The sequence below is a fragment of the Diplotaxodon limnothrissa genome, linkage group LG17 (genome assembly GCF_057381915.1).
Source record: "Diplotaxodon limnothrissa isolate DT_005_m linkage group LG17, D_limnothrissa_male_GT1.1, whole genome shotgun sequence".
Taxonomy (NCBI): domain Eukaryota; kingdom Metazoa; phylum Chordata; class Actinopteri; order Cichliformes; family Cichlidae; genus Diplotaxodon; species Diplotaxodon limnothrissa.
In genome coordinates, this window is record NC_140612.1 from 30,957,140 (window position 1) to 30,982,000 (window position 24,861).

Genomic DNA, 24,861 nt, shown 5'->3' on the forward strand with positions numbered 1-24,861 from the left:
CCCTACTGATGTTTCAGCATTAGTGTCACCAGTGTGTTCATTTCAAATCATACATTGAAAGGCTGAATCGCTTGATCTATATTTAGTCTTGATATATTAGGTGTAATTAGCTGATTTTAGATGACTATATGCAAAAAAATTGGTGTATTTGCTATCCAAATTTGGGATTGTGGGGTATGATTTATTTTTTTACTCAGTAGTTGAGCCATATTTTGTGCTCTTTTGTTCATGCATACCTCAGATGATGAGCGTGCTTCTCACAGTGAACAAAGCCAGCTATTAATATGCGGCATGGACTAGCTCCTTGTTAGCTCAAATTCAGACTAGGCAAAAAGGAAATGTTCACAGTAAAGTATGAGATTGTGTTGAGAATATGCAATAGGCAAGACCATTTCAAAAGCTGTGCTTTCTGAGATGTATGACATATTTAAAATGAACCCATTGTGGAGCAGGGAAATTATTTTACTGCTATTGTTAAATAATTGTCATCATTACCATTGCATTAATAATATAATCTGGAGTTTATATTGCATTCAGGGGTTGAACAGTGTGTCTTTCAGAAAGGCTAAAAGTAACAGGACAGGAAATAGGCTTGGAGAGTTTTGCAGAAGTGGAAGTTATTTTGAGCCGCAGGCTAAGACGAGGCTTTAACAATGTAACAGATAGCTTTAAGAAGGCCTTAAGCAGTTATGACTATTTTATACACAATGCATATCTGTGCTTATTAAAGAGTTGGAGCTCGGTCAATTAATTGGGGGTCGGAAGCTTTGTTCGGCGCGATGTCCGGACAATCTATTGTGCAAGTGACTTGAAGCCATAGAAGGAATTGCAATACATGCTTACAAAACACTTATATATCAGATCATTTTATATTAAGGTTTTAGTAGAGGTTCTTGGTTAAAACATTTATTTAGTAGAAGACATACACATAGTCTCAGTGAGCCTCTGTCCTGGTGAAAGGTCAGAAGTGCAACAGGTGAATTGAGAAAGAGCATGTGAGGTCAACACACACACACATGAGTTAGATTTATTTAGAGGAGAGATTAGTCATGTCTCGGCAAGAAAGAGGAACAATTCATTTTAAGACAAGAACGGAAAGTACCAGCCATGAAAATAGAAGATGATCTTCTGGGTTAAAAGTCTGATCTATGTATAAAATGTATCTGTGACGCATGAAGGGGCGTCAGTAAATCAAACCCTGATGCTATAAAATATCTGTTCATGCTTTGATTAAGTCGAGGACTACTGGCTGTCTGCGTACAGAGTGTCTTCCCACACGTGTGTTCATTAAAATCATTGTTTGACCAAGAGCTTCTGGACCAAGAGTGGTTTGTACTCTCCCTCCTCAATTGTGAACCTTAACACCATCTAGTTGTTTTGTCAATGTCCCCAGTTCGAAACAGCTTTGTGACCGTGAATAAACACACCTTAACACCCCAGGCTGTATATCGACTGCCTGAATCAACAGTATCATATGCCCCTATCTATAGTTGCACACATGAAGGGAAATAATACAATGTACTGTAGATAAAGATGAAAGCTGAGTGCACTGTTGAAACTCCATTGAAAACAACCATGCTGTCCCCCTTAAAGGGAAGTATGAAAACATCAACATGGAACCTAAAACATGGAACCTCTGGAAATACTGTAGATGCACAGCAATAGTAAACTAATGCGTTTCTTTGTCTGGGCTTCTATCTTATGAATGCCAGGTCAAACTGTGTTGATGTAGTAACAGGACAGTGATATGTGAGCCATTTCAAAACTGTTCCCTTTTAAATCCATCGCGTACTTTATTCCATCTAAAGTATCGCATTTTCTTTGCTCACTATGGGTGCTTAAAGATGATAATCATAAGACTTCCAGTGACAAAGTAAAAAAAATATAGGTTTAAAAAAGTATAACATTACTAATTAATTACTTGGTTTCTGCCTTTCTCACATGCACTCAGCTAACCAGCATACCTGGTATGGTCTAATGGCATTATCTGGACCAGGAGTCACATCAAACACGATTAAAACGACAGCCTAATAAACCTGTCACAGCATGTCACCACCGCCTGTTTCTACCAGGGGACTGTTTGTTTGTTAGTGTGTGGAAGTGAGAGAGTAAGACGTTGTTGCCGTGTCTTTTGACTACTGCTAAATTTGCATAGCACTAAAAGTCATGGCAGAGAAACAGCTGCTCGTTGATGCCCGGAGGCCAGGGCTGATGCTGCCAAATCTAATCACCGCCTAGTGCTAGCATCTTTTTTGGGTTTTTTTTTGTGTTTTAAGATTTATAGGTTGTTGGAGGAGTTTGAGCTAATGACACCCATTTAGAATATTGGTGACGTCAGCCTCTCCTTTCCTCACTTTTGTTTTCCGGTCATCCATCACGAATTACATTTGACGCTATTATAGAATTTAATATTGCAGCGACTTTATATCCAAATTGTAAGCTTTGTGAGCACTTTGGTATCACGATGTTTAGCAAAAATATTTTGTCATCAGATAGTCTTTGGTGATCACATATTAAAGCATTTCTAACTGTTTACATATTTACGGTATGCAGTTTATATATACTTTAATAGGTTCTTTTAAAAAAAGTCTCATACAGCTTAAAACCTGTGCAAAGGAGCAGTCTTACTGTATAATTTTCTACTCAGTTGGTGTTCTTGCACCAGTGGTATGCAAAGGGGATAGCTCAGAGATTTCTAGACCTGGGGCAGAGATTCTGCAATTTCTGTGTCTTCAAGTATGGCCTTATAAAAGACAGATTGTGTGTGTGTGTGTGTGTGTGCACATGTGTGCACACAAACCGGTTCACACAAACCGGAGTAACAGGGTCATGGCCAGTGGGCCAGGTAATAACTCTCCCGCCAGCCCCTTCATGCGGATTTCTGCTCTGAGGACCACCACTCTTAATGATAGCAGGAGGAGGTACGCTTACTCTTGTGTGTGTTCATGTGTGTTCAGCTGCGTTCGTGTGTTTGGTCACATGTGCAAGTGTGAGATGTAGCCACCTTAAAAGTTGAAGTGTCATTTGACTGAATCACTGTGACATAGCCCCTGCTCTAAGGTACTTTATATAGGCCGAGGCTATTAGTATGTATAGACTTCTATATGGTGTCTGATGATGCATGGTTAGCACAGTAATTGGTTTTTAGTTGGACTACAGAGTGCCTATTTGTAGGGCATTGAATCACCACAAACAACAGTTAATATAACAAAAAATTGTGGGTAATATATAACAAATCCTATCAAATTTAAGTATTTTAATTCATAATAAAGTGGCATTACAATGTGCCTTATTTAATGCTTTAAAGTACAAAGGAGTATTGTACACAGTTGATATTACCTACCCATTGTGTTTTTGCGATGACATGACATCAATCATGTCACCTTTTTAAGCTAAATGGTACATGGTAAAATCATATGCATGTCATTTTAATTCATCTCCTAGTGTTGACTATGTATCTATTTTTCTGGCTTGTACGCATATGTTGCATACAATACTGTAGCTATGATAAATATTTTGTGGTGAAATGTATTGTTCATAAGGTTGTCTTGCTTTTAATAGCTGTGACAGCCTTACCAACAGTTGCCAAAGCTAAAAAAAAAATTCCTTCTGTGCCCTTTGCCCAGTCTCTCTCTATAATTGTGTCACCTTATCAAAGGCTGGGAGAAACAAGAGTGCAGATTAGTTTTCATTCAGGGCCCATCTAATCCTTTCAGCTTGTTCTTTCATAACGTGTCATTGCCAGTCAGTCAAACAGCTCTTCACAACAGCAGTGTTTACTATCCAAATGAATAGATGTTGGACGTCTAATTCTCTGGAAAAAAAAAAAAGGGAACAGATAGCCCGAGTCAAGCTTTTTATGACTGCTATTTGAAATCTAAATCGCTTTGATCTCGGGGGTCCTCTAAATGTTCTATTCTTTGATGTTTACAAAAGGGTGAGATTGTTGCATATTGTTACAAATGATGCAATCTTTCTTTCCTTTCAGGGTCCGCGTGGAACGTAATTGAAAACAATTATCCAGTGCTTTCCTCTGATAATGCCCATCACTTACATCAGTTAAACCATGTAAGGCATTATCTTAAACATCCTTTCAGTAAAAACCCAAGTCGCCAAATGGCCAGATAAATTCTCCCCTCTCCCGGCATGGACATAGCCAATGTGTGTAGCTATCCTATGCTTTGGCTAGAGATTCAATCAGGATGTAAGACCATTTGGTAAATGAAAATATTCATATGCATCTGTTAACTGGTTACCCACTAGCATCTCAGTAGGATTCTCTGCTGGGAGTGAATAAAATAAAAGGAGGTTTTATTTAATCAAACTAAACAGAGCATTGGTATGCATGAATTGTGACTGTGTGCTGGTGGAAGATGAACCATTTGATCTGAATGTTTGCGTGATTGGTGGGTGACATTGCATTGTGCTTTAAGAAAATGCTGATTCTAGAGCGAGCCTGTGTTTTGTTGGTGTATCCCTCCACCATGCCAGTGATCTCGATGAACACAAAAAAATGAGACATCAGCTCTATTGCCCATTATTAGGAAGGTAGATTAAAAAATCGGTAGCTTCCCTCTTCTCTTGAGTCACTTTCTCTGCATTGTTGAACTCAAACAGAAATTATTTGACCCCTTTGTTTTTGTTTAAACCTGCTCAGCAATTCTGTGACCTTAAGACTCTGAAGTGCAGATGCAATATACAGTTTCTGCAAGGCCAGAGAAAGCCAAAGTGAAACTGTTCTAGAAATTAGAAACACTCTTGCAAAAAGAGACCTTTTCTTTCTAGTTCATCTTGTGATTTAGTGCGTACAGTTTGTTTAAATAGTAGCTTTACAACAAACAATCTTATAACATTGTCTTTGGCAACATTTATAGACCCACACTTTCCATAAACAGCTTAACAGAAGATCAGTAAACAAGTTGAGGGATGTTGAATAGCTTGGATACATGTCTGATGATCTACCCAAAACCAATTTAATCGTGACCATGAAAAATATTTTCAACATTAACAGAAGCTATTTCAGTTTACTCACACATTATAGATAGGGCTACTTATGAATAACCAGAAAAATCAAAGTAAAAAGTAAATATAGCAGGATTGTTGTGATATATAAAAAACAAAAGTGTTCTCAATTTTAAGCATCTGTTTACATCAAACGAATAGCATCTCATGCAGATGCTATTCATTGAAGGAAAACTTTACAGGGCTGAAGGCAAAAGCAAAATGTTCACTTTGACCAAGGTGAAAGTGACTTTTCCCTTCAAAGTCCTGGAAAAAATAGAATTCTCCATTCCTTCTGTCTTTTTATTTTTTCAGTTTATTAATAAAAGCTGGTAATCACATGCAAATGAAATGTTACAAACCTCCTGTAAATATTCTTAGTTATGTTTCAGTGAGCTATTACCTTAACCCCAGCTGTTAAATAACGAAGGCAGGCATTTAATTGCTATCAAACTATTAGAATAACAGCAGTCACCATGAATGAAACTGATCATCACAAAATGATGGATAATAATAACCATCTTTGTGTGTTTTGTAGTGAGAGATAAGGTGTTGATGCTGTGTCGGTCAGGCGGTGATGTTTGAGCTGCGGTATTTCAACACCTCTGCACTTTTCTTAGGACTGTCACAAAACACATAATCCTGAAAATAAATGTAATTAAAAAATGAATTAATTGTATTCATGTTTTTAATCACTGGCATCATACTTTACACATGACAACAGATTTGATTTACTGGAATAATGTGGTCTTACAGAGTACAAATACTTATATGTATTCTATATTTCTCTATAGGTGTGAAATTAATCTATAGCAGATTAAATTCAGTGAGTCAGGATATTTTTTTTTTTAATCCATCTTCACTGCACATAACAACCAAAACAAATTGCCCCCTGTCCACTTTTTAAAGTAGAGGATCATACCTTGTCTCATAATCCTGTATTAACAAGTCCCAGTCCAGCTATGCCAGGTCTTGTTGTTGCAACCATCCACTCATACTGCATCATTACGTCTTATAACTGCATTAAGATGCGTTATAAGTCCTGCGGATGATAAAACATCAGCTGCAAATCTTGGTAGATGTGAATATTGGACAAAAATAAACAATTCAACGAACACATAAAAAGAAAACTGTAAAATTTGAAAATGTTATTCACTGCAAACTCAGCATTTACACATCCTCGCATCTTGTCCTGTTTACTCTGTTTCATTCTCTTTACTGTTGTGTTCCTACATCGTCATCATCCTCTCCACCACTGTCATTTACAGCAGCAAGAGTCTCATAAAGATGATGTCATAAATCTGGGTCATAATAAGGTTCAGCAAGGGACAGCAGATATTTATCAACCCTGAGCTTATCCCTCATAAATCAAAATGCTACTAGGGTTTGTTTTATTGGTCATTTTCAAAAGTCTGGTAACTTTTTCTGCAATGTTTTCACTGTAACTGTGCTGTAGAGATTGGAGTTACTATATTATAGAAAAGAAGAGGGGGGGGGGAAGGAAGATCAACAACTCCAGATGTAGGTCGGTCAGTTCATCTTCAAGGATGTGTCATTTGTGAGAGGACATCTAATTCCTTCTTTGAAATTTTAAGGAATTGTTCTATCTGTTGAACATTTTCTAAATGTATTAGGCCTGAATTGAATTTAGTAATGAGGCAATCATGCATAGTGATGATTCACTTAAAGAGATTGTGCCGGTTAATGTTAATAATGCAATACAGCCAGCGATTTTGGCATGAAATGCATGTTTTTCTACCAAAACACAATGTACCGTGACACTGTTAAGGAACGCACACAAAGACAAACATCATTATGGGCACAAAAGCACATACAAAGCAAGTATTTAGAACCTTATTTCCAAAAAAGTTGGAATGCTGCTTAAAATATGAATCAAAACAGAAGCCAATGGTACGCATGTAACACTATATCTAATTTTGAATGTTGCTGCAAAGCTAAAACTGCCTGTCCAATATTGTGTTGCTTGGTCTGCAGCAATGTTTACGTGGGTGGTATCTGTCAGAGTACAAAGTAAGATCCGCATAATGCCAGAACCCAAGGTTTTCCTACAGAACTTTGCATGCTAATGAGATGATCCATGTCACGCACCGCACCTATCAGCACTTTTAATGTCGTGGTTGATCAGTGTTTGTCGGTGAAAGTGTGCTTTTTTTGGCAGGGGGGGGTTATGTGGGTTGTTTGCCTGGGGGGTTACTTATATGATGCGGCCTTATTAAATCAGTGCTAGAAGAGGAGGCACAGACATCAGTGATTGAAAAGCACAAAGGAACCTGAAGCGATTAAACCCCTACTCAAACCAGCTTAGAAGGGAAAGCTTCACAGAAAGCCAACAATGGTTGCATTCCTGTCGTGCTTCTCTTGTGCTTTCTTTTCCACACTCTCTCTCTCTCTGTTTCTCTCTCGGCAGCGCTCTTTACCCCTCCTCCTGTTCTGTGCCTTTCTCGAACAGATTATTTCTTTTCATTTTCTTTGTCTGTCTTCTTTGCAGCACGTTAGGCCGCTTAACTTTACAATGCTCATGTCAGGTCAAAACCCACCCTCCTTCTGTCTGTCCAATTCAGGAGAAAAAAGCCTCTTTCTGCATAAGGTATTACTGTATCTCAGACGTCAACCACCTCGAAAGTCTTTCTTTCATTCGTTCATTAAGGCCTCTTTCTTTCTTTTCAGCCTTTTATTCCTCTAAAGGAGTTTTAGGGCGCTCTCTGGATTTTCCAGGTTGTTAATTGCACAGAAAGTTTTTGTCTGAATCAATAGGGGATTAAACTTGAATAAGTTTATGAGGGGATTCGATTAGAACAAGAGCATGTGGGTGTTTGTGTAGAGAAGAAGGTTGAGGTGATATTACAGTCTGGGGCTGTTTTTTAGAATTTCTCGCTAAGCATATATTTAACAACAGTTTAAATAATTGTGTTTCCCAGCCACTTCTACTGGAATTTTTAATGTGAAAACTTTCCATTGCAGCAGTTTTGGTGAGAACCAGTTGCGCTTCTCATACTCCTTTAATTACGAGCTCATTTAGATCGCCCAGCTATGGGAAATGACCTTGTAGTCTATCAAGGGATTGTTTTTGGAACATGAGTCAGTAAACTCCTCTTACACCACAAATGGTCCAGTACTCCAGCTCCCCAAAACGCTGTATTCTACTGGATTAGACAGAAGTAATCTATCCCACGTCCCAAACAACATCCACATATCCACCTGCATTTGGCACTGCCCATGAATGCCAGTCATTAAGATGACTTTGCAAAGAAGAGGACTACTACCTCTTTCCCAATGGGCCGTCTCCACTTCCACATATAGAGCAACCATTGTTTTAAATGTAACTGCTCCCAGCCCTGTGGTGACCAGCCTTCCATTCACTGAACACTGAGGCTGGTACGCTGCCAGAGAGGAAATATGATAAATGTGTATAGCACCAACTGTCGGGGAGGGGGAGGGACATTCTCTTTTTCCCAGATGCCAACAGGTGGAAAGGGGTAAGCCCTGGTCAGGTTACTGCAGGCATGCATATGCCAATAAGCATGTGTGTATTTGTCTCCACGAATAACACTCCCTGTTGTTGTTCTTTTTCCAGGTGTGCCAGAAAGGAGAAATGTGAGCGCTCATCAGAGCCCCGGCGCTTTGCATCCGACATCAAGCAGTGTGTGCGTCTCAGTGTCCATCCAAACAACATCTCCGTGTCCCAGTTTAGTGTCACGGTGAGTGGAAAACAAACTCACTGAATCAGATACCCTGAAATGGAAACAAAGGCTTGTTTGGGGCTTTAGATGCGCAAACCTTGTGTTTTTTCCCTGTGTGTGTTACATGTCCTATACTATCAGGCATCAGTTTCCTCTTTGTGTCACCTGGAAGATTAAATTTAGTCACATTTTAAATTGAAGTAATTAAATATATCTTTCTCTGACTGCATATGGAATATTTTTAGCAGCCAAACGTGCATTTGCTTTACTGGAGCCACATTGCAATAGAAAGTGAGGATAATTGAATAAGTTTCTGGTGAGAATATCTTGTCTGGCAGATTGACAAAATCACACTCTCAAGCATAATTTGTAATATGGTGGAATTACGCTCTAAATACTGATTAGTAGCTTGTTTTAACTCTGTAATCCTGCTTTATATGATTTTACTGACTGCCAGCAGGCATTCCTCAAATCCCGACCTCACAACTTACAATCCCGTCCAACAAAATGGTCTCCCAACAAATGTCAACAATCATTGACAGAGTATAGTTTAGCTCGGCTGTGTTTATTGTGATTGTTGGCAGCCAAATGCACCACTTTTCCCCCTGGATGTTTCATTCTCAAACAGCTGCCAGATTTAAAGGGTCTGAATTGTTTTTATTGTTTAAGTGTATTGATTGGTGTGCAAAGAGGCTGTGATCCATTGCAACAAAAATATGTCTCTGCAGAAACTGGAGAAACACAAGCGCTCGAACTATCTCGGTGTATCCCCGTGTCAGCTTTCACCACGACACAAAATCTTTTTTTTTCTTGAGGCTAATGTTTTAAATGTCAGCATCTTTGACGTTACTAGAAAGTACTGCAGTAACACTGTGTGTTATATAGTATAAATATTCCACTTACCTTACTGTACCCAGCATCAGAGGTTAACACGGTGGTGCAATTTTAACTCATAAAGTGCAATCAGCATGAAAGATCTCCATTGCATCAAGGGTCACGTGCGGATTGCATTTTTTTTTTAAGAAGAAGAAGAATTCCTCTGCAACACAAAAATGATATTTATGAGTGTGTGTGTGTGTGTGTGCGTGCGCGTTGTTGCTCAAGCCTTTCAAGTGTTTAACCTTTTGCCAGACATATCCCATCCAGGGGCTTCTGCCTAACAGACAAAGGCTTTTGTTTGACCTTTTTGTTCTTAAATATTTGTTGAGAAAGATAAGGCTTAGAAATTCTTGACAGAAACGGGTACACATCACCGCTGAAGTTGGACCTACTCTAGACGAAGCCATTATTTTCTAAGCTCCAGAAGTTCCAGAAAATAACTTTCTGAGCAAATAGTTTTAGGATCTGCCTCAAAAGTCATCATAAATATATCTGGCTGATCACAGCCAACACTGGAGGAAGAAGGGGTTGTGCTCGTTATAATACTATTATGCTTCTAGAGGGACAGATGGAACAGCTGTGTCATGCAGTTTTTCACACACACAGAGGATGTAGTCTTTTTACATGTCGTAATTCTCTTTCATTTTCTTAATTTTCTCCCTACATTGCTTTGCTATGCTATGGGTGCAGACGTTAGCAAGTCAAGAGGAAATGCGAGTGGAAGTTATTATAAAATGAAATTGCTCTATTGCATCTGGGCTTTTAAGAGCTAATTGTTGCTTATATGGTTGATATTTCCATAGATTTTTTTTTTTTATATGCCAGATGTAATGCAGGAATAATGTACTCTTAAGTTTAGATCTTACTTTTATGTCACTCTTCTGGACATAAAAGGTCATAAATAAAACAATCATGTCTGCTTTAAAGCTTGCTTAATAATAAACATAAGAAGACATAAAGTTTAAGTCAGTCTTCTCTGTAGCGTTGACTGCGTTTGAATAAATCCTCTCTGCAGCGAGGATATTTTTCACCCATCTAAGATGAACACCAACACATATTCTCAGCGTCAGGCATGGTGTTTTATAAACTACCGGAGGTCATTTGTGCGCGCGCATTTGTCGGCTGTTCCTATTAAAGATGAGTATGTTATTTTCATACTCATGCATCACTGCTGCGGCTCGGCTCTAAATGTAATTGAGGGAACTCTACATCTGTCCGCCTTTCCTTCTTAAAAGGAAAAATAAATAAAGAAGACGAGAAATAAAGGAGGTGAGAGAGAGAAAAGTCATGCAGTGTCCACCTTTATGCTGGATGTTGTGTATCTATTCACACCAGTACCCATTAAATAGCAATATAAAAACAGCTCAGGTCAGCCCTTCTTTGGCGCTGAGGCAGCTTTCAACATTACTACTACTATAGGCTACGCTTCAAATCAATGCCTAGACCAAAGCCCCCTTGCAGACACAGTTTCCCGTCAGTATGTATATTTCAGTCTTGACCCCTCTCCATCTGCTCCCCAAGTCTGTTTTTTTTTCTCTTCCTTTTATCCACGGAGTAATTTTTCTGTCTCCCACTGTTACTAGTTCACCTGAAGCCTTTTTTTCCTGAGAAGCTGAAAGAGCTTGCATAGCATTTTCAAATGAAGAGGAGGAATTTGCATTCTTTATTTCAAAAGTCTTCTTTTCACTTGCTGTCCAGCACCCTGCGTGCCAGCACTCTCACTATTTCATCTTCTCACTAATAGTTCATCCTGCACTTTGAGTTTTACTTTGGATTTGAGTTTTCTGTTTTTATCATTTTATTCACCTTTTCCAAAACATTTTATACCACAACACCTTTTGTTCTCAAAGAGCCAGACAGCCAGGAATTTAATGTGGAACTGAAAAATCAATGTAGCTCATACAATGCCACAAGGCATAATGAAAGGTGACTAGAAAGGTATCAGTGCTCTTGGCAGTTGGATACAGCCTGTTAAGATGGAACTAATTTCATTTTTATGTCTTAATGCATTAGAGGGTGTCCATGTTGTGTGGACATTCAGCCAGGATATGCAACTGACACCTGGTTCAAGAACCCTCCCAGTGTCCCCTCTGGCCACTGACCACTGTGCTGATTGATCTTTACTCTGCAGTGACCTTGCATGAGTTCCCTGCTCAGCAGTCTTATCTGAAAATGTGAAGTTCTCACAGATGTGTGTCAGACATAAAATTACATTTAGGGCTTGTTTATCTTGTCTCACTTGTTTATCTTAGACCGCAGGGCAGCTATAAAATGCACCTGGATATGAGTCATCATGTATGTTTTAAACTGGCTTTCGTGCTGTCATGTATGTGTTAGCTTTAGCTGGCCTTAATCTCTTTTATCATATCTGACGGCTTGTATCACTTTTCTTTCCCTTTCTGCAGTTGGTGTTGGAAGCCCATAATGTTCCAGAACTCTCTGCAGGTGTCAACTGTACATTTGAGAACCTGGCTGAGATGAATGGCTTGGTGGAGGGAAATCGGATAAAGTGCTCCTCGCCCGCTGAAAAGGAAATGCCACGAATAATCGTTGACAAAGGTAAAAAAAAAAAAAAAGAAGAAGAAGAAGACTGGAGTCATCACGTATTAGATTAGGACTTGATTGACTCTCAGGTACATGCACATCTGGATATTCTCCCTTCTGTCAGAAGCATGCTTGTCCTAGGGCAATGAGTGTTCTGTGAATTTTTGTTTTCTCATTGCCATCAGTAACTCAGCAGGCCTTGAAGCACTGCCTTAGGATATGTTTAGTAATTGAATGAACATTAGTTATTTGTCTGAATGTGGGATTTTTCTTCTCGCCTACCTTAACATGAATACGCTCTAGAGGGAGTTACGGGACCCTAGTTAACCTCGGTGTAAAAAGCAGAAAATCACACTTCACAGCGTGGTTTTACTACAGCATTTCAGCTAACGTGTAGCCTAGAGATAATATAATCTCTGTGGACAGTTTCCCTGTGTACCACTGCCTTACTGATCGTTTTCATTTACATGGAGTTTTTCTTTTGATAACCCTGTCCTTCTCTCTCTTGGGTGGCCAAGCTTGTTCTAATTGAGAAAACTCCCATCTGGGAAGGTCTGTCTGCAGGCAGTTGATCCTTCACCAACACTTATGTGTCCTCGTGTTGAGATAATGAAATTGCCATCCCTTGATTTTTCTTTCTAAAAGAAGAAATAGAGAACAAAAAATATTAGGATTCGGCTGTAATGCTACCATTTATGATGGAAAGGCTCTAAAGAAGATCTTTTCAACTGTTTGCGCGTCGTGCAAAAAAAGTAGTCTCTACATTGTTTATATAATGGATTCAAATGCAAAGATACACATTCGCGTTTTTCTTTATTCCTCGATTGCTCCAAGAACAGAAGAACAGAAGAATCACACATATATGTGCCTAACAGACATATGAAATCATTTCAATAAAGTTATCCACAGACAGACAGCACACATGTACATGTATAGCTGAAAGGGAGCCTGGGGGTGCTTTGGGGAATTTGAAGAAGAAAAAAAAAACGTTTGTTCAATGTTTGCTATGTCACATGTAAAGCTGGTAATGCTGCAGTCATGCAAACATTGATGTGCAAATATGTACTCTGAGTCATCCACAAATGATCCATACAACATTTCTCCCTACCAACTGCTTGTTACCCTCCACTCTCACAAACATATGGTTTTCCTGTTTTAGGGAGAGGAAACCATTCCAAGTGTTCGTGTCTTTTATCTTCAATTTTTACTAGTACTCATTAGTCTAAGCTCAGTTGAAAGAGGGAAAAGGGAGAGCGATGGATGAAGTGACGAGAGGCGGGGAGAGATAGTGTTAGCAGGCTTCAAGGTAACATTTAGGTGGCCTAATTAGGACAGATCCGTTGTCAGTGGTGCTTTACTGTGATTGATGAATGATTCCTCCTTTGTTGGAGAGATGGGGGACAGACACGAGGGAGACGAAGGAGTTGCAACATGGAAGGAAGTGAGGAGACCTGGGTAGAGAGAGAGAGCGAGGATGAGAGAGAGACACATAGGTAGTCTAGAAAGAGAGAGAGCGCATTTAGATGTGTGGATGGGCTGTTGAATTAAACATGAACTCCTTCATTAGTGCCAGACAAAAGGACACACCAAATACAGATGAGGCGCAAGCTCATGGACACGCACACTCGAACAGACACACACAAACACACACGTACTTTCCGTTTCATCTTCTTCTTCCTTTACCTTGTCAAAGACTCTCTCAAAGACTCTTCCAGGGGAATATTGTCCATCCCGAGGGATATGCGCCAACTTTTGTTTCTTGTAAGACGCCAGGAATAGGCAGAGTTAACCCAATAAAACCCTCTTCTTCTACTCTCTTTCTTTGCTAAGACATACTGCCTTTACCATTGCAACAAGCTGATCACCTGTAGCTCCTAGCAGTGCAGTCGTTTTCTTTTTCTTTAAAACGACATCTAACTCGACGTCGTAAAATGATATTTGAATAAGCGAATGAAATGATTATCATACAAGTGGTGTCGACCCCCTGCCTGTGCTGAAAGAGTAACGGTGACACTCTAACATTACCATTATAATACTGTTTTGTTTCTCCTACTTGTTTGAAGAGTTGAATGAAGCTGTCAATAACGGCTTCAAGTAACGTGTTCTGAAACAAAGGCAATTCCTCCTTCTGTTAGTTCTCATTGTTGTTGTCCTTGTCTTGTGTTTCTTTGTTTTGTTAGCAGAGTACAAAAGCTTTCTTCCTACCTCTGTGTATCAAACCGTTAATTTTGACTTTAATCTGTTTTCTCTAGGTGACCACCAGATCGTGCAGCTCTATCTCAAGTCCAAAGAGACCGGCCTGGCATTTGCAAATACAAGTTTTGTTTTCTACAATTGCAGTGTGCACAAATCGTAAGTTTATGTCTACTATTAGTTTCTAATTGCACTTCAGTGAGTGTATAAAACAATGCCAAAGTTATGTTGTATTAATATCTGGGGGGCCGAACTAAAGAGTCGAGGCATGCAGCACTTGCAATTAGTTTGTGTCTTGCTTCCTTGGCCTTTGGGGTGGCTCTGGCTCAGGAAGTAGAGCAAGTCGTCTTCTTACTGAAAGGTTCATGGTTCAATCCTTGGCTGCCCCAGTCTGGGTGCCAAAATATCTTTGGGCAATAACCACAGGTTACTCCCAATGCATTCATTGTAGTGGGAATGTTTGGTAGAAAGTGTATATACGTAGACAACGTGAATGAGATATGTTGTCTAAAGTGCTTTGAGTGCTCTGTGAGGTCCAGTACATTTAAAACAGATACTTTGTTGCAAATCTAATTCCTCTATATTGTTGAAAAGCTGCCACAAACTATGTGCAGAATCCATTTGTGCACAGAAGTTGTTACATTGAGCTTTTGTACTTCAGTGCATTTGGTGCTGCTTAGTCCTAATTCAAAACTATGCTCTCCTTGTAGGTGTCTGTCATGTGTGAGTAGTCCCTACCAGTGCCACTGGTGTAAATACAGACATGACTGTACCCATGACCCTCGCACATGTTCCTTCCAGGAGGGTCGAGTGAAGAAGCCTGAGGTGAGTCCCAAACCGAGCATGAGATTAAAAGTTTGCATTGGTTTTTGTTTTTATTTTCAACCTGTACAGGTATTGAAACACATTGTAGCACCCAGAAGGTAGACGATGCCGGTGCTAGGCGGGATTGTAAAGATGTGCTGTCAGAATTGTTGTTTAAGCAGCTCTCAAGGGGGACCATGTTTTCTAGCATCACTTCTGTCTATAGATCTAAAGACTGTCAAATTACATCCCGTTAAGACATTGTCCACAAATCCTCAGATTTTACTGCTGCCCAGCTTCAGTCCAGCCTCTGGGTATTGAGCCAGCTAAGTTATAAAACATGGTGAAATAAATTGAGGGGAAATGTTTGGCTATGTGAGACTAATAGCCATCGGTGGAGGTTTTACATGCAAAAAGAGTTATGTTAAAAGGACTGAGACACCTTTCAGCTGTAGTGCTTCCATCTGGCATGAGCCTCTTGGCATGTCTCACTCTTGACTGCACATCAAAGGGCAGTGGAAGCTAATAAAACTGAGTCATTTCCACTTGCCCAACCCTATTCCCTGTGACAGCTTAGTCTGTGTGAATTATCAATAGTATTGGCAGCCAGTTCTATTCCCTTCGAAACAGAACCCACTGTAATTAGGCTGCTCTGCTGCAGAGGACAAGCCACTCACTGGATGGGGTACATTCAGTGAATGCCCCCAAAGCAGCCACTCCCCATCCTGTGAGAGAGAGGCTTCATGCTGATTTAGAGTGGCTGCAGCAGTAGTAGCCTTTAGGGCAAAGCGGCGAGGTAAAGGAAATTTAGGGGATGTCCCCGTGATTTGGGCCTGTGGGTACATTATTCCACGGGTATCTGCATTTCTCTGTATTTTTATGTGTATATACAGTGTGTGGCTGTCTTTGGCCTGTCTGTTTGCTGACAATTCGCAGTGGCTTTCAGGGGGAGGGTTTTACAGGGAGTGAGTGGCCTGTTAATCTTAGCCTGAGGTGAGCTGTGATGAAGATCACTAGTGCTCATGTCTAGGTTGGCAGACGCCGCACGACGGGCAGGGACAAGCTTAGCCAGATTGTCTCCTTTGATGAGCAGTCTGCTCTCGATTGTGTTATTCCACCCGTGTTTCCCCCGAGCCATTCAACCTGCTCAGACGATATTATTTTCTTTTTCCGCCGTTTCCATTATCCTTTTGAACCTTCTGCTTAGTTAGGCCCAAGCGTGAGTCTTTGCAGGTTTACTTTTCCAATTAGCTCAGGCGCCGGTGGTCAATATTGACTCTGGATAATAACGCGTGAATCCTCTCCTATTGTGTTGCTGACTAAAAGAAAACCATAAATAAAGCAAGGCGGATTTTGGTATTAGCACATTAATGACATCCTTTTTTTTGACATGTTGTTTCAAAAAAGACAGGTGTTTTGCAGGCTTAATGACTTTTAATTTGCTTTTAATTAACCCCTCAAATCCAGGGTCATGTTTTTTTTTCTGCTGGCCTTTTGGTGGGCTTTTTGAATTAACAGACACACAGTTCTACAAGCTTGATAGCATGCACACTCACATACAGCCATAGAAGATTTTTCAGATTTCACAAAAGGCATCAAGTCAACTTTGCTCTGAAACGGGATGGCCTCTTACTGCAGCACATGAATTTTTGTGTACTATTACAATTAGGGGATTTCAGGAAGTGATCTGAATAATCCCCTAACTCTATGCTAATGATCGAGCCAGGCAAATCTCCCTACTGGTTGAGCTTGTTGTTAGTATGCATCGGAGGACAGCGTTAAAGCCCAGCCTGGGTGTACGGTGAATGCCTTTTTATTCATGCCAGCAATGATATGGGCACACGGATCAGACATTTGCCTGTTGGCACATTAACTAAGGGCGTGTCCCTGTTTACCCTCCACACATGTCAAGGACTTAGCCATCATTCTGATGATGATGTGACAAAGGACGTGCTTGCAGCTTCATTCAGTTTCACTGTAGAAAGAGCCAACAGTCATTTCCAACCTCTGCAGCATTGACGTGAATAGGTTGTGTTTACCCAGTGAACAATATTTGTTTTCCTACATATTTAGCTCTGTTTCATCTCTCCTCCCTAATTCACACATGGTCTCACCTAAAGACACTGATGAAACTGGGGACACTTCCTGTTCTCTTTGTCTGATGAAAACCACAGGGGGATATTTCCCCCTCTTCTTCCTCCGTCTATAACACAGCATGTTCATATCCTGAGTCTCTGTCAAGCCTTACCCTAATATATTCAGTTGGTAGGAAGATGCAAAAAACACACAAATATTAATGTTACCAAAGATGTATCACTATCTCCTGGCACATAAAGCATCCTTGTCCTTTGTTGTTGTTTGATTATTTGCTTCTTGACTGCGTGATCAATGCCGTAGACTTTATTTACTAGGAAATTATTGATCAAGTGATCAGGATAATGTTATTAAAGAACCTAAATGCCAATTGTAATAGCTATTAGTTGCCAATATTAGACAGAAATGGTAGCGCGAGGTGCTTTGGTTCAATTCATGGACAAATCAATGCCATGCACACGCACTGACTGTTGAGGACCAGTTTGAGCATTTGCAGAGAAAAGAGGAAAAATGGATATGCGAAAATCGAGAATGAAAGCAAATGAAACAAAGTTGAAAAGAAAATTACAGAAAGGCGCTGAAAGTGAAAGTTTAAAGAGGTAAGATCTGAAAAATACGGGAATAAAAAAGGCACAATAACAAGAAACAGAAGCAGTCAGATGATCATAGAGGCTTTAAACAAACCCCTGAAGTTAGGGAAATTTATTCGGAAATGGCAAACAGAGAAATGATTACCAACAATGTGTTTTAAGATCTGGGCTGACAGATGAAGTTAGTCTTCCTACCATAGTTGTACATGTACAGTGGGGCAAAAAAGTATTTAGTCAGCCACCGATTGTGCAAGTTCCCCCACCTAAAATGATGACAGAGGTCAGTAATTTGCACCAGAGGTACACTTCAACTGTGAGAGACAGAATGTGAAAAAAAAATCCATGAATCCACATGGTAGGATTTGTAAAGAATTTATTCGTAAATCAGGGTGGAAAATAAGTATTTGGTCAATAACAAAAATACAACTCAATACTTTGTAACATAACCTTTGTTGGCAATAACAGAGGTCAAACGTTTACTATAGGTCTTTACCAGGTTTGCACACACAGTAGCTGGTATTTTGGCCCATTCCTCCATGCAGATCTTCTCGAGAGCAGTGATGTTTTGGGGCTGTCGCCGATCAACACGGACTTTCAACTCCCGCCACAGATTTTCTATGGGGTTGAGGTCTGGAGACTGGCTAGGCCACTCCAGGACTTTCAAATGCTTCTTACGGAGCCACTCCTTTGTTGCCCGGGCAGTGTATTTTGGATCATTGTCATGTTGGAAGACCCAGCCTCGTTTCATCTTCAAAGTTCTCACTGATGGAAGGAGGTTTTGGCTCAAAATCTCACGATACATGGCCCCATTCATTCTGTCCTTAACACGGATCAGTCGTCCTGTCCCCTTGGCAGAAAAACAGCCCCATAGCATGATGTTTCCACCCCCATGCTTCACAGTAGGTATGGTGTTCTTGGGATGCAACTCAGTATTCTTCTTCCTCCAAACACGACGAGTTGAGTTTATACCAAAAAGTTCTACTTTGGTTTCATCTGACCACATGACATTCTCCCAATCCTCTGCTGTATCATCCATGTGCTCTCTGGCAAACTTCAGACGGGCCTGGACATGCACTGGCTTCAGCAGCGGAACACGTCTGGCACTGCGGGATTTGATTCCCTGCCGTTGTAGTGTGTTACTGATGGTGACCTTTGTTACTTTGGTCCCAGCTCTCTGCAGGTCATTCACCAGGTCCCCCCGTGTGGTTCTGGGATCTTTGCTCACCGTTCTCATGATCATTTTGACCCCACGGGATGAGATCTTGCGTGGAGCCCCAGATCGCGGGAGATTATCAGTGGTCTTGTATGTCTTCCATTTTCTGATGATTGCTCCCACGGTTGATTTTTTCACACCAAGCTGCTTGCTTATTGTAGATTCACTCTTCCCAGTCTGGTGCAGGTCTACAATACTTTTCCTGGTGTCCTTCGAAAGCTCTTTGGTCTTGGCCATGGCGGGGTTTGGAGTCTGACTGTTTGAGGCTGTGAACAGGTGTCTTTTATACAGATGATGAGTTCAAACAGGTGCCATTCATACAGGTAACGAGTGGGGGACAGGAAAGCTTCTTACAGAAGACGTTACAGGTCTGTGAGAGCCAGAGATTTTCCTTGTTTGAGGTGACCAAATACTTATTTTCCACCCTAATTTACGAATAAATTCTTTACAAATCCTACCATGTGAATTCATGGATTTTTTTTTCACATTCTGTCTCTCACAGTTGAAGTGTACCTCTGGTGCAAATTACTGACCTCTGTCATCATTTTAAGTGGGGGAACTTGCACAATCGGTGGCTGACTAAATACTTTTTTGCCCCACTGTACGTACTTTACCTTATTTTCATTGTTGTTTTTTACAATCAACATTATAACTTAACTAACTTTAGTTTTTTGTTGTTAATGATGAAACAAAGTGGTTTGGATGAAGCCCTGATTACTTGTTTTTTATTCCTCTGTGGGATGTGCTTCAGTGCTGCTTCTGTATTCTGAAATATGAACATTTGGTTTATTGAGTTGAATGTTTTCATAACCTGGAAAATGATGAAAAAACACATTTTAATAAATCCTAACAGTTCTTAAAAACAAATGGATGCAAATGCAGAGAGGAGGAAAAAATAACAGATATAGTAGGGGAAAAAAGGAACCAGTTATTTGGGAAAACTTTAAGGCAATGAAGGAATGGATGGTGGGATAAAAACAGGGATGAGAAACGAGTGAAGAGCAGAGAACGTGGAGAGTGTCTTTGCCCGAGGCTCTGTTGGATATGATAAAACAGAGGCTTGTTAAGGGGCGCTCTTGGTAACCACTAAGTGTGTGTGCGCATGTATAAAAACTTAAGATCCTCTTCATCTTCACACCTTGCACTTCTATAATTATGTCTGTCTCTCTCTCTTTCTGTCTCTCTCTCAGTCTCCCTCCCTCCTTAGCTTCAAACTATGCCAAGGGCTTTTACATTCACAGCTCCCATTCTGCTTCCTACTCTCTGTCACTTTCCCTATCTCCACCCATCCACACCTCCCACGAGGCTCTAATTATCAGATCTAAGTAGGTCCCAAAGAAGAAAAGGAGTCAGAAAAGAGGGAGGGCAATCAGCGAGAGAGTTGATAAGAGAAATGAGAAGGGTCAGTGAGATAGATCAAACAGCACAGGATGCGTTTAGAGAGATAGAAATGAAGGAGGGAAAAAGCATTACTGAGAATCAGAGGTGAGGTTAAAGAAAACATCGAGGCGGCGATGGAGACGGGAAGAATGAAGAGTTATTACATATTTGTGGGGAGAGGCGCCGACTTTTTTCAAACGTCTTAGCTTATTATGTTGTTATGATGAGTCATGCTATTGACAGATACTCTCCTTAGTGATTTACTGCAAGTGTTTGATTACATGACTGGAAGAGTGTCAGTGAAGCTCCCGGCATCACACGCGCACCGACAGACACATAAAGTAAAACACATACAGTTAAGCAGCTAGTTCAATCCACATCAAAGTGTAGTTTGTAGTTCCCATCTCTCCCACTTTAATATTCCCCCTTTAAAAAAAAAAAAAAAAAAAAAAGCCCTCCAAAAACTTCTACTTGTCTCTACACATGCAGATATTTTCAGTGAAATATGTCCTGGATTTTAAGATCCCCACAAATACACAATATGTTCACGTAATTAAATTTAGGAAAAACAACAGCAACATCTCTTTCCAGAAATTGTTTTCCTGTTGTTCTAAATAATCCATTTAACATGCTGTCAGTAGTTTTCACGGGGAACTAGAAAACTGGAAATAATTATTCTGAGCCACTGGAAAAGCTTCCTTTGCATTTAGTTAGTGTAATTTGTAAATTATGCGAGCGCCACAAATTAATTTAACCCCTGATTTATTGGATTGCAGTGGGAATCTGAGTAAAATAACTACTGATTTCCTTTCTTCTTTCATGGAACCTGTAATTCGAACCCCACTTATAGGTACGGCTTTGAAAGAGTGCAAAGTTTTCTGTCATTGTCTGCCATTTATGATTTGTATGTGTTTATATGTATGAATGTATTTGTCTGTGAATCTGCATTTCCTCCCCTGCTATTTGGTGCACCTCAGTCATTGAGCTAGACAAGGAAACAATAAATACACAGACATTAAACCTACCTAACACTGACATAAATCTCAACAGCAACAGCAAGCATCACTGCCAGCAGCATGAGCATCTCTAGCCAGCTAGGGGATATGCATGTGTTTGTCCAAACCAATAAAAGCCCACTTGGCCTCAGGAAGAGCTGGCAGTGATCGTACTGTTATACAAGTGTGTCTGAGTGTGTATGTGTACATACAAATATGAAAAATTAGAGCTAAGTAGCAAAAAACACAGACTACCACCATTATACACACTGCCTCGGTTGTAATTTCACTTCCGCATGGTGCATTTATAATCGGTATTTAAGCGAGATTTATGTATTTCTCCTTTTTCATGTTTATCTCTTCTGTCACAAAATATGATGTTTATTTAAAGGTGGTTAGGGAGGTTTTTTTGACTTCAACATACACGATGAATGATACCTCACAAATCTCTCAAAGAATACAGGGCTTGGTTGTGAGGTTATACAGGGAGTGCAGAATTATTAGGCAAGTTGTATTTTTGAGGAATAATTTTATTATTGAACAACAACCATGTTCTCAATGAACCCAAAAAACTCATTAATATCAAAGCTGAATGTTTGTGGTGGTAGTTTTTAGTTTGTTTTTAGTTTTAGCTATTTTAGGGGGATATCTGTGTGTGCAGGTGACTATTACTGTGCATAATTATTAGGCAACTTAACAAAAAACAAATATATACCCATTTCAATTATTTATTTTTACCAGTGAAACCAATATAACATCTCCACATTCACAAATATACGTTTCTGACATTCAAAAACAAAACAATAACAAATCAGCGACAAAAAAAGCCACCTTTCTTTGCAAGGACACTCAAAAGCCTGCCATCCATGGATTCTGTCAGTGTTTTGATCTGTTCACCATCAACATTGCGTGCAGCAATGTGGAGTACTTGGACGCGTGTGATGGAGCATTGTCCTGCATGAAAATCATGTTTCTCTTGAAGGATGCAGACTTCTTCCTGTACCACTGCTTGAAGAAGGTGTCTTCCAGAAACTGGCAGTAGGACTGGGAGTTGAGCTTGACTCCATCCTCAACCCGAAAAGGCCCCACAAGCTCATCTTTGATGATACCAGCCCAAACCAGTACTCCACCTCCACCTTGCTGGCGTCTGAGTCGGCCTGGAGCTCGCTGCCCTTTACCAATCCAGCCACGGGCCCATCCATCTGGCCCATCAAGACTCACTCTCATTTCATCAGTCCATAAAACCTTAGAAAAATCAGTCTTGAGATATTTCTTGGCCCAGTCTTGACGTTTCAGCTTGTGTGTCTTGTTCAGTGGTGGTCGTCTTTCAGCCTTTCTTACCTTGGCCATGTCTCTGAGTATTGCACACCTTGTGCTTTTGGGCACTCCAGTGATGTTGCAGCTCTGAAATATGGCCAAACTGGTGGCAAGTGGCATCTTGGCAGCTGCACGCTTGACTTTTCTCAGTTCATGGGCAGTTATTTTGCGCCTTGGTTTTTCCACACGCTTCTTGCGACCCTGTTGACTATTTTGAATGAAACGCTTGATTGTTCGATGATCACGCTTCAGAAGCTTTGCAATTTTGAGACTGCTGCATCCCTCTGCAAGATATCTCACTATTTTTGACTTTTCTGAGCCTGTCAAGTCCTTCTTTTGACCCATTTTGCCAAAGGAAAGGACGTTGCCTAATAATTATGCAAACCTGATATAGGCTGTTGATGTCATTAGACCACACCCCTTCTCATTACAGAGATGCACATCACCTAATATGCTTAATTGGTAGTAGGCTTTTGAGCCTATACAGCTTGGAGTAAGACAACATGCATGAAGAGGATGATGTGGACAAAATACTCATTTGCCTAATAATTCTGCACTCCCTGTATTGTAATGTGGAAAGTCAACTTTGAAAGATTTCAACCTCCACAGAGACTATTTTCTTCTTTTTCCACCATTTCCATTATGTCACTTTAAAAAAAGGAAAAAAATCTACATTTGTTTGAGAGTCACACAACCTCCAGTCTGTGCTGTTGGCAAACAGATGTACTATACTTCATCGCATTGAGAAAATGTAATGAAATATAGCAATTAGTCAATTTTTTATGAGTTTTCTGCTATGCTCGGGTCCTATTCTGCTATACTACTATAAATTTCATATTAGGCTGTTGTTAGCTGGTTGCCAGACAGTGTAATGACATCACGGTGTATCATCTGTATCATAATATTCAACTTTTGAGGAAATTAATTTGATTTTGTTTTCACAAAATGAAAATAAAGTGCTTCTTCAAGTGTTATATGTGTATAAATACACTTATATGTCCTATACTCGGTTATTTTGGCTCATTGACTTTAAGGCAATTATGATATCATAATATCTGATATGGATAAGAACCTTTAGTGACCTGGATACCTGTGTGAAAGAGTGGTTGGTCAACTTTTTATTATATAGTGCAGTGCGGTGAGCTTGTATGCATGAGCCTCTAGACCAAGGCTCACAGTACAGGTTTGAATCTGCTGATTATGTAATGATTTTGCAGAAGCAAGTCCTTTTCAACCAACTTTTAATGTAAAGAGACATTTTCTTCTAATCTTTTCATCAATCTGAAAGGATAGATTTTCACCTTTAATGTTTTATCCAGATTTCAACAATGTTTTAATGTCTGGCAAAGACATTAAAGTTTTTCAGTCTTTTCAGCAGCAATGCATATTTTTGATCAAAATGCAATTTAACCATTCTACTAAAGTGGAAAACTAGTTCAGTCCATAACATTTTTAGTTGATGACATTCATTTTATACTGTAATGTGATTTTGTTTTTGTACATACAGTAAAATTTCTGTTAACCTTAGTCTACACGCATGTGCAAAAGAAGGGGAATTTTGCTCATCTCAAACACCACGGTGCAATTTAACTGCGCTTGCATGCATGCATCTATTTCCTGTGATGTTTGCGTGTGTGAAATCCTGTCTCCTCGTCATCATATGCGGCTATCAGTGTTCATCTGTGTCTTGAAAATTCAGCATAAGTCCCTGTGTTAAGTCATACTCGGGTGCTTTCCATGCCTTCATTTCCACAAACCAGATCAAATTCATTGTCCCCCATTGTTCAAGTGTATTAACTGGAAGAGACATGATTAAAAATGGATTGCATCTCTCTTTGCTCTCCCACTCATTTTCATTCACCAAATATGACCCTTCGTTCTTAGGAAAATGAGATTTGGAAGAGCAAACACGCATGCACCGCAACTTCCTTCCTCTCCTTCACTGCTGAACTCCCTCACCCTGTGTGTCATTTATCTATAATGACTTTGTGAATAGTGTCACAGAGCGTTCCCCTCTCTCACCACACAGCTATCCAGTCAGTCACTCACTTAGCCTAACCCAATCAAGTGGCTTTTAATGAACTTCAAACAAGTGTTATCACCCGGTTCAACGTGCGCTATGCTTCACTCCCCCCAGCTCCATCCGCGTG

General features: G+C 40.0%; 1 protein-coding gene across 1 annotated transcript in view; it reads left to right on the forward strand.

The window, feature by feature from the left end:
- The window catches only part of plxna4 (plexin A4), a 265,266-nt gene that overhangs the window by 181,228 nt on the left and 59,177 nt on the right, over nucleotides 1-24,861 (forward strand). The window contains exons 6-9 of the mRNA XM_085375902.1: nucleotides 8,597-8,720; nucleotides 11,987-12,140; nucleotides 14,378-14,477; nucleotides 15,029-15,143. Coding sequence (XP_085232028.1) covers nucleotides 8,597-8,720; nucleotides 11,987-12,140; nucleotides 14,378-14,477; nucleotides 15,029-15,143 — 493 coding nt within the window. The remainder of the gene's footprint in view (nucleotides 1-8,596; nucleotides 8,721-11,986; nucleotides 12,141-14,377; nucleotides 14,478-15,028; nucleotides 15,144-24,861) is intronic.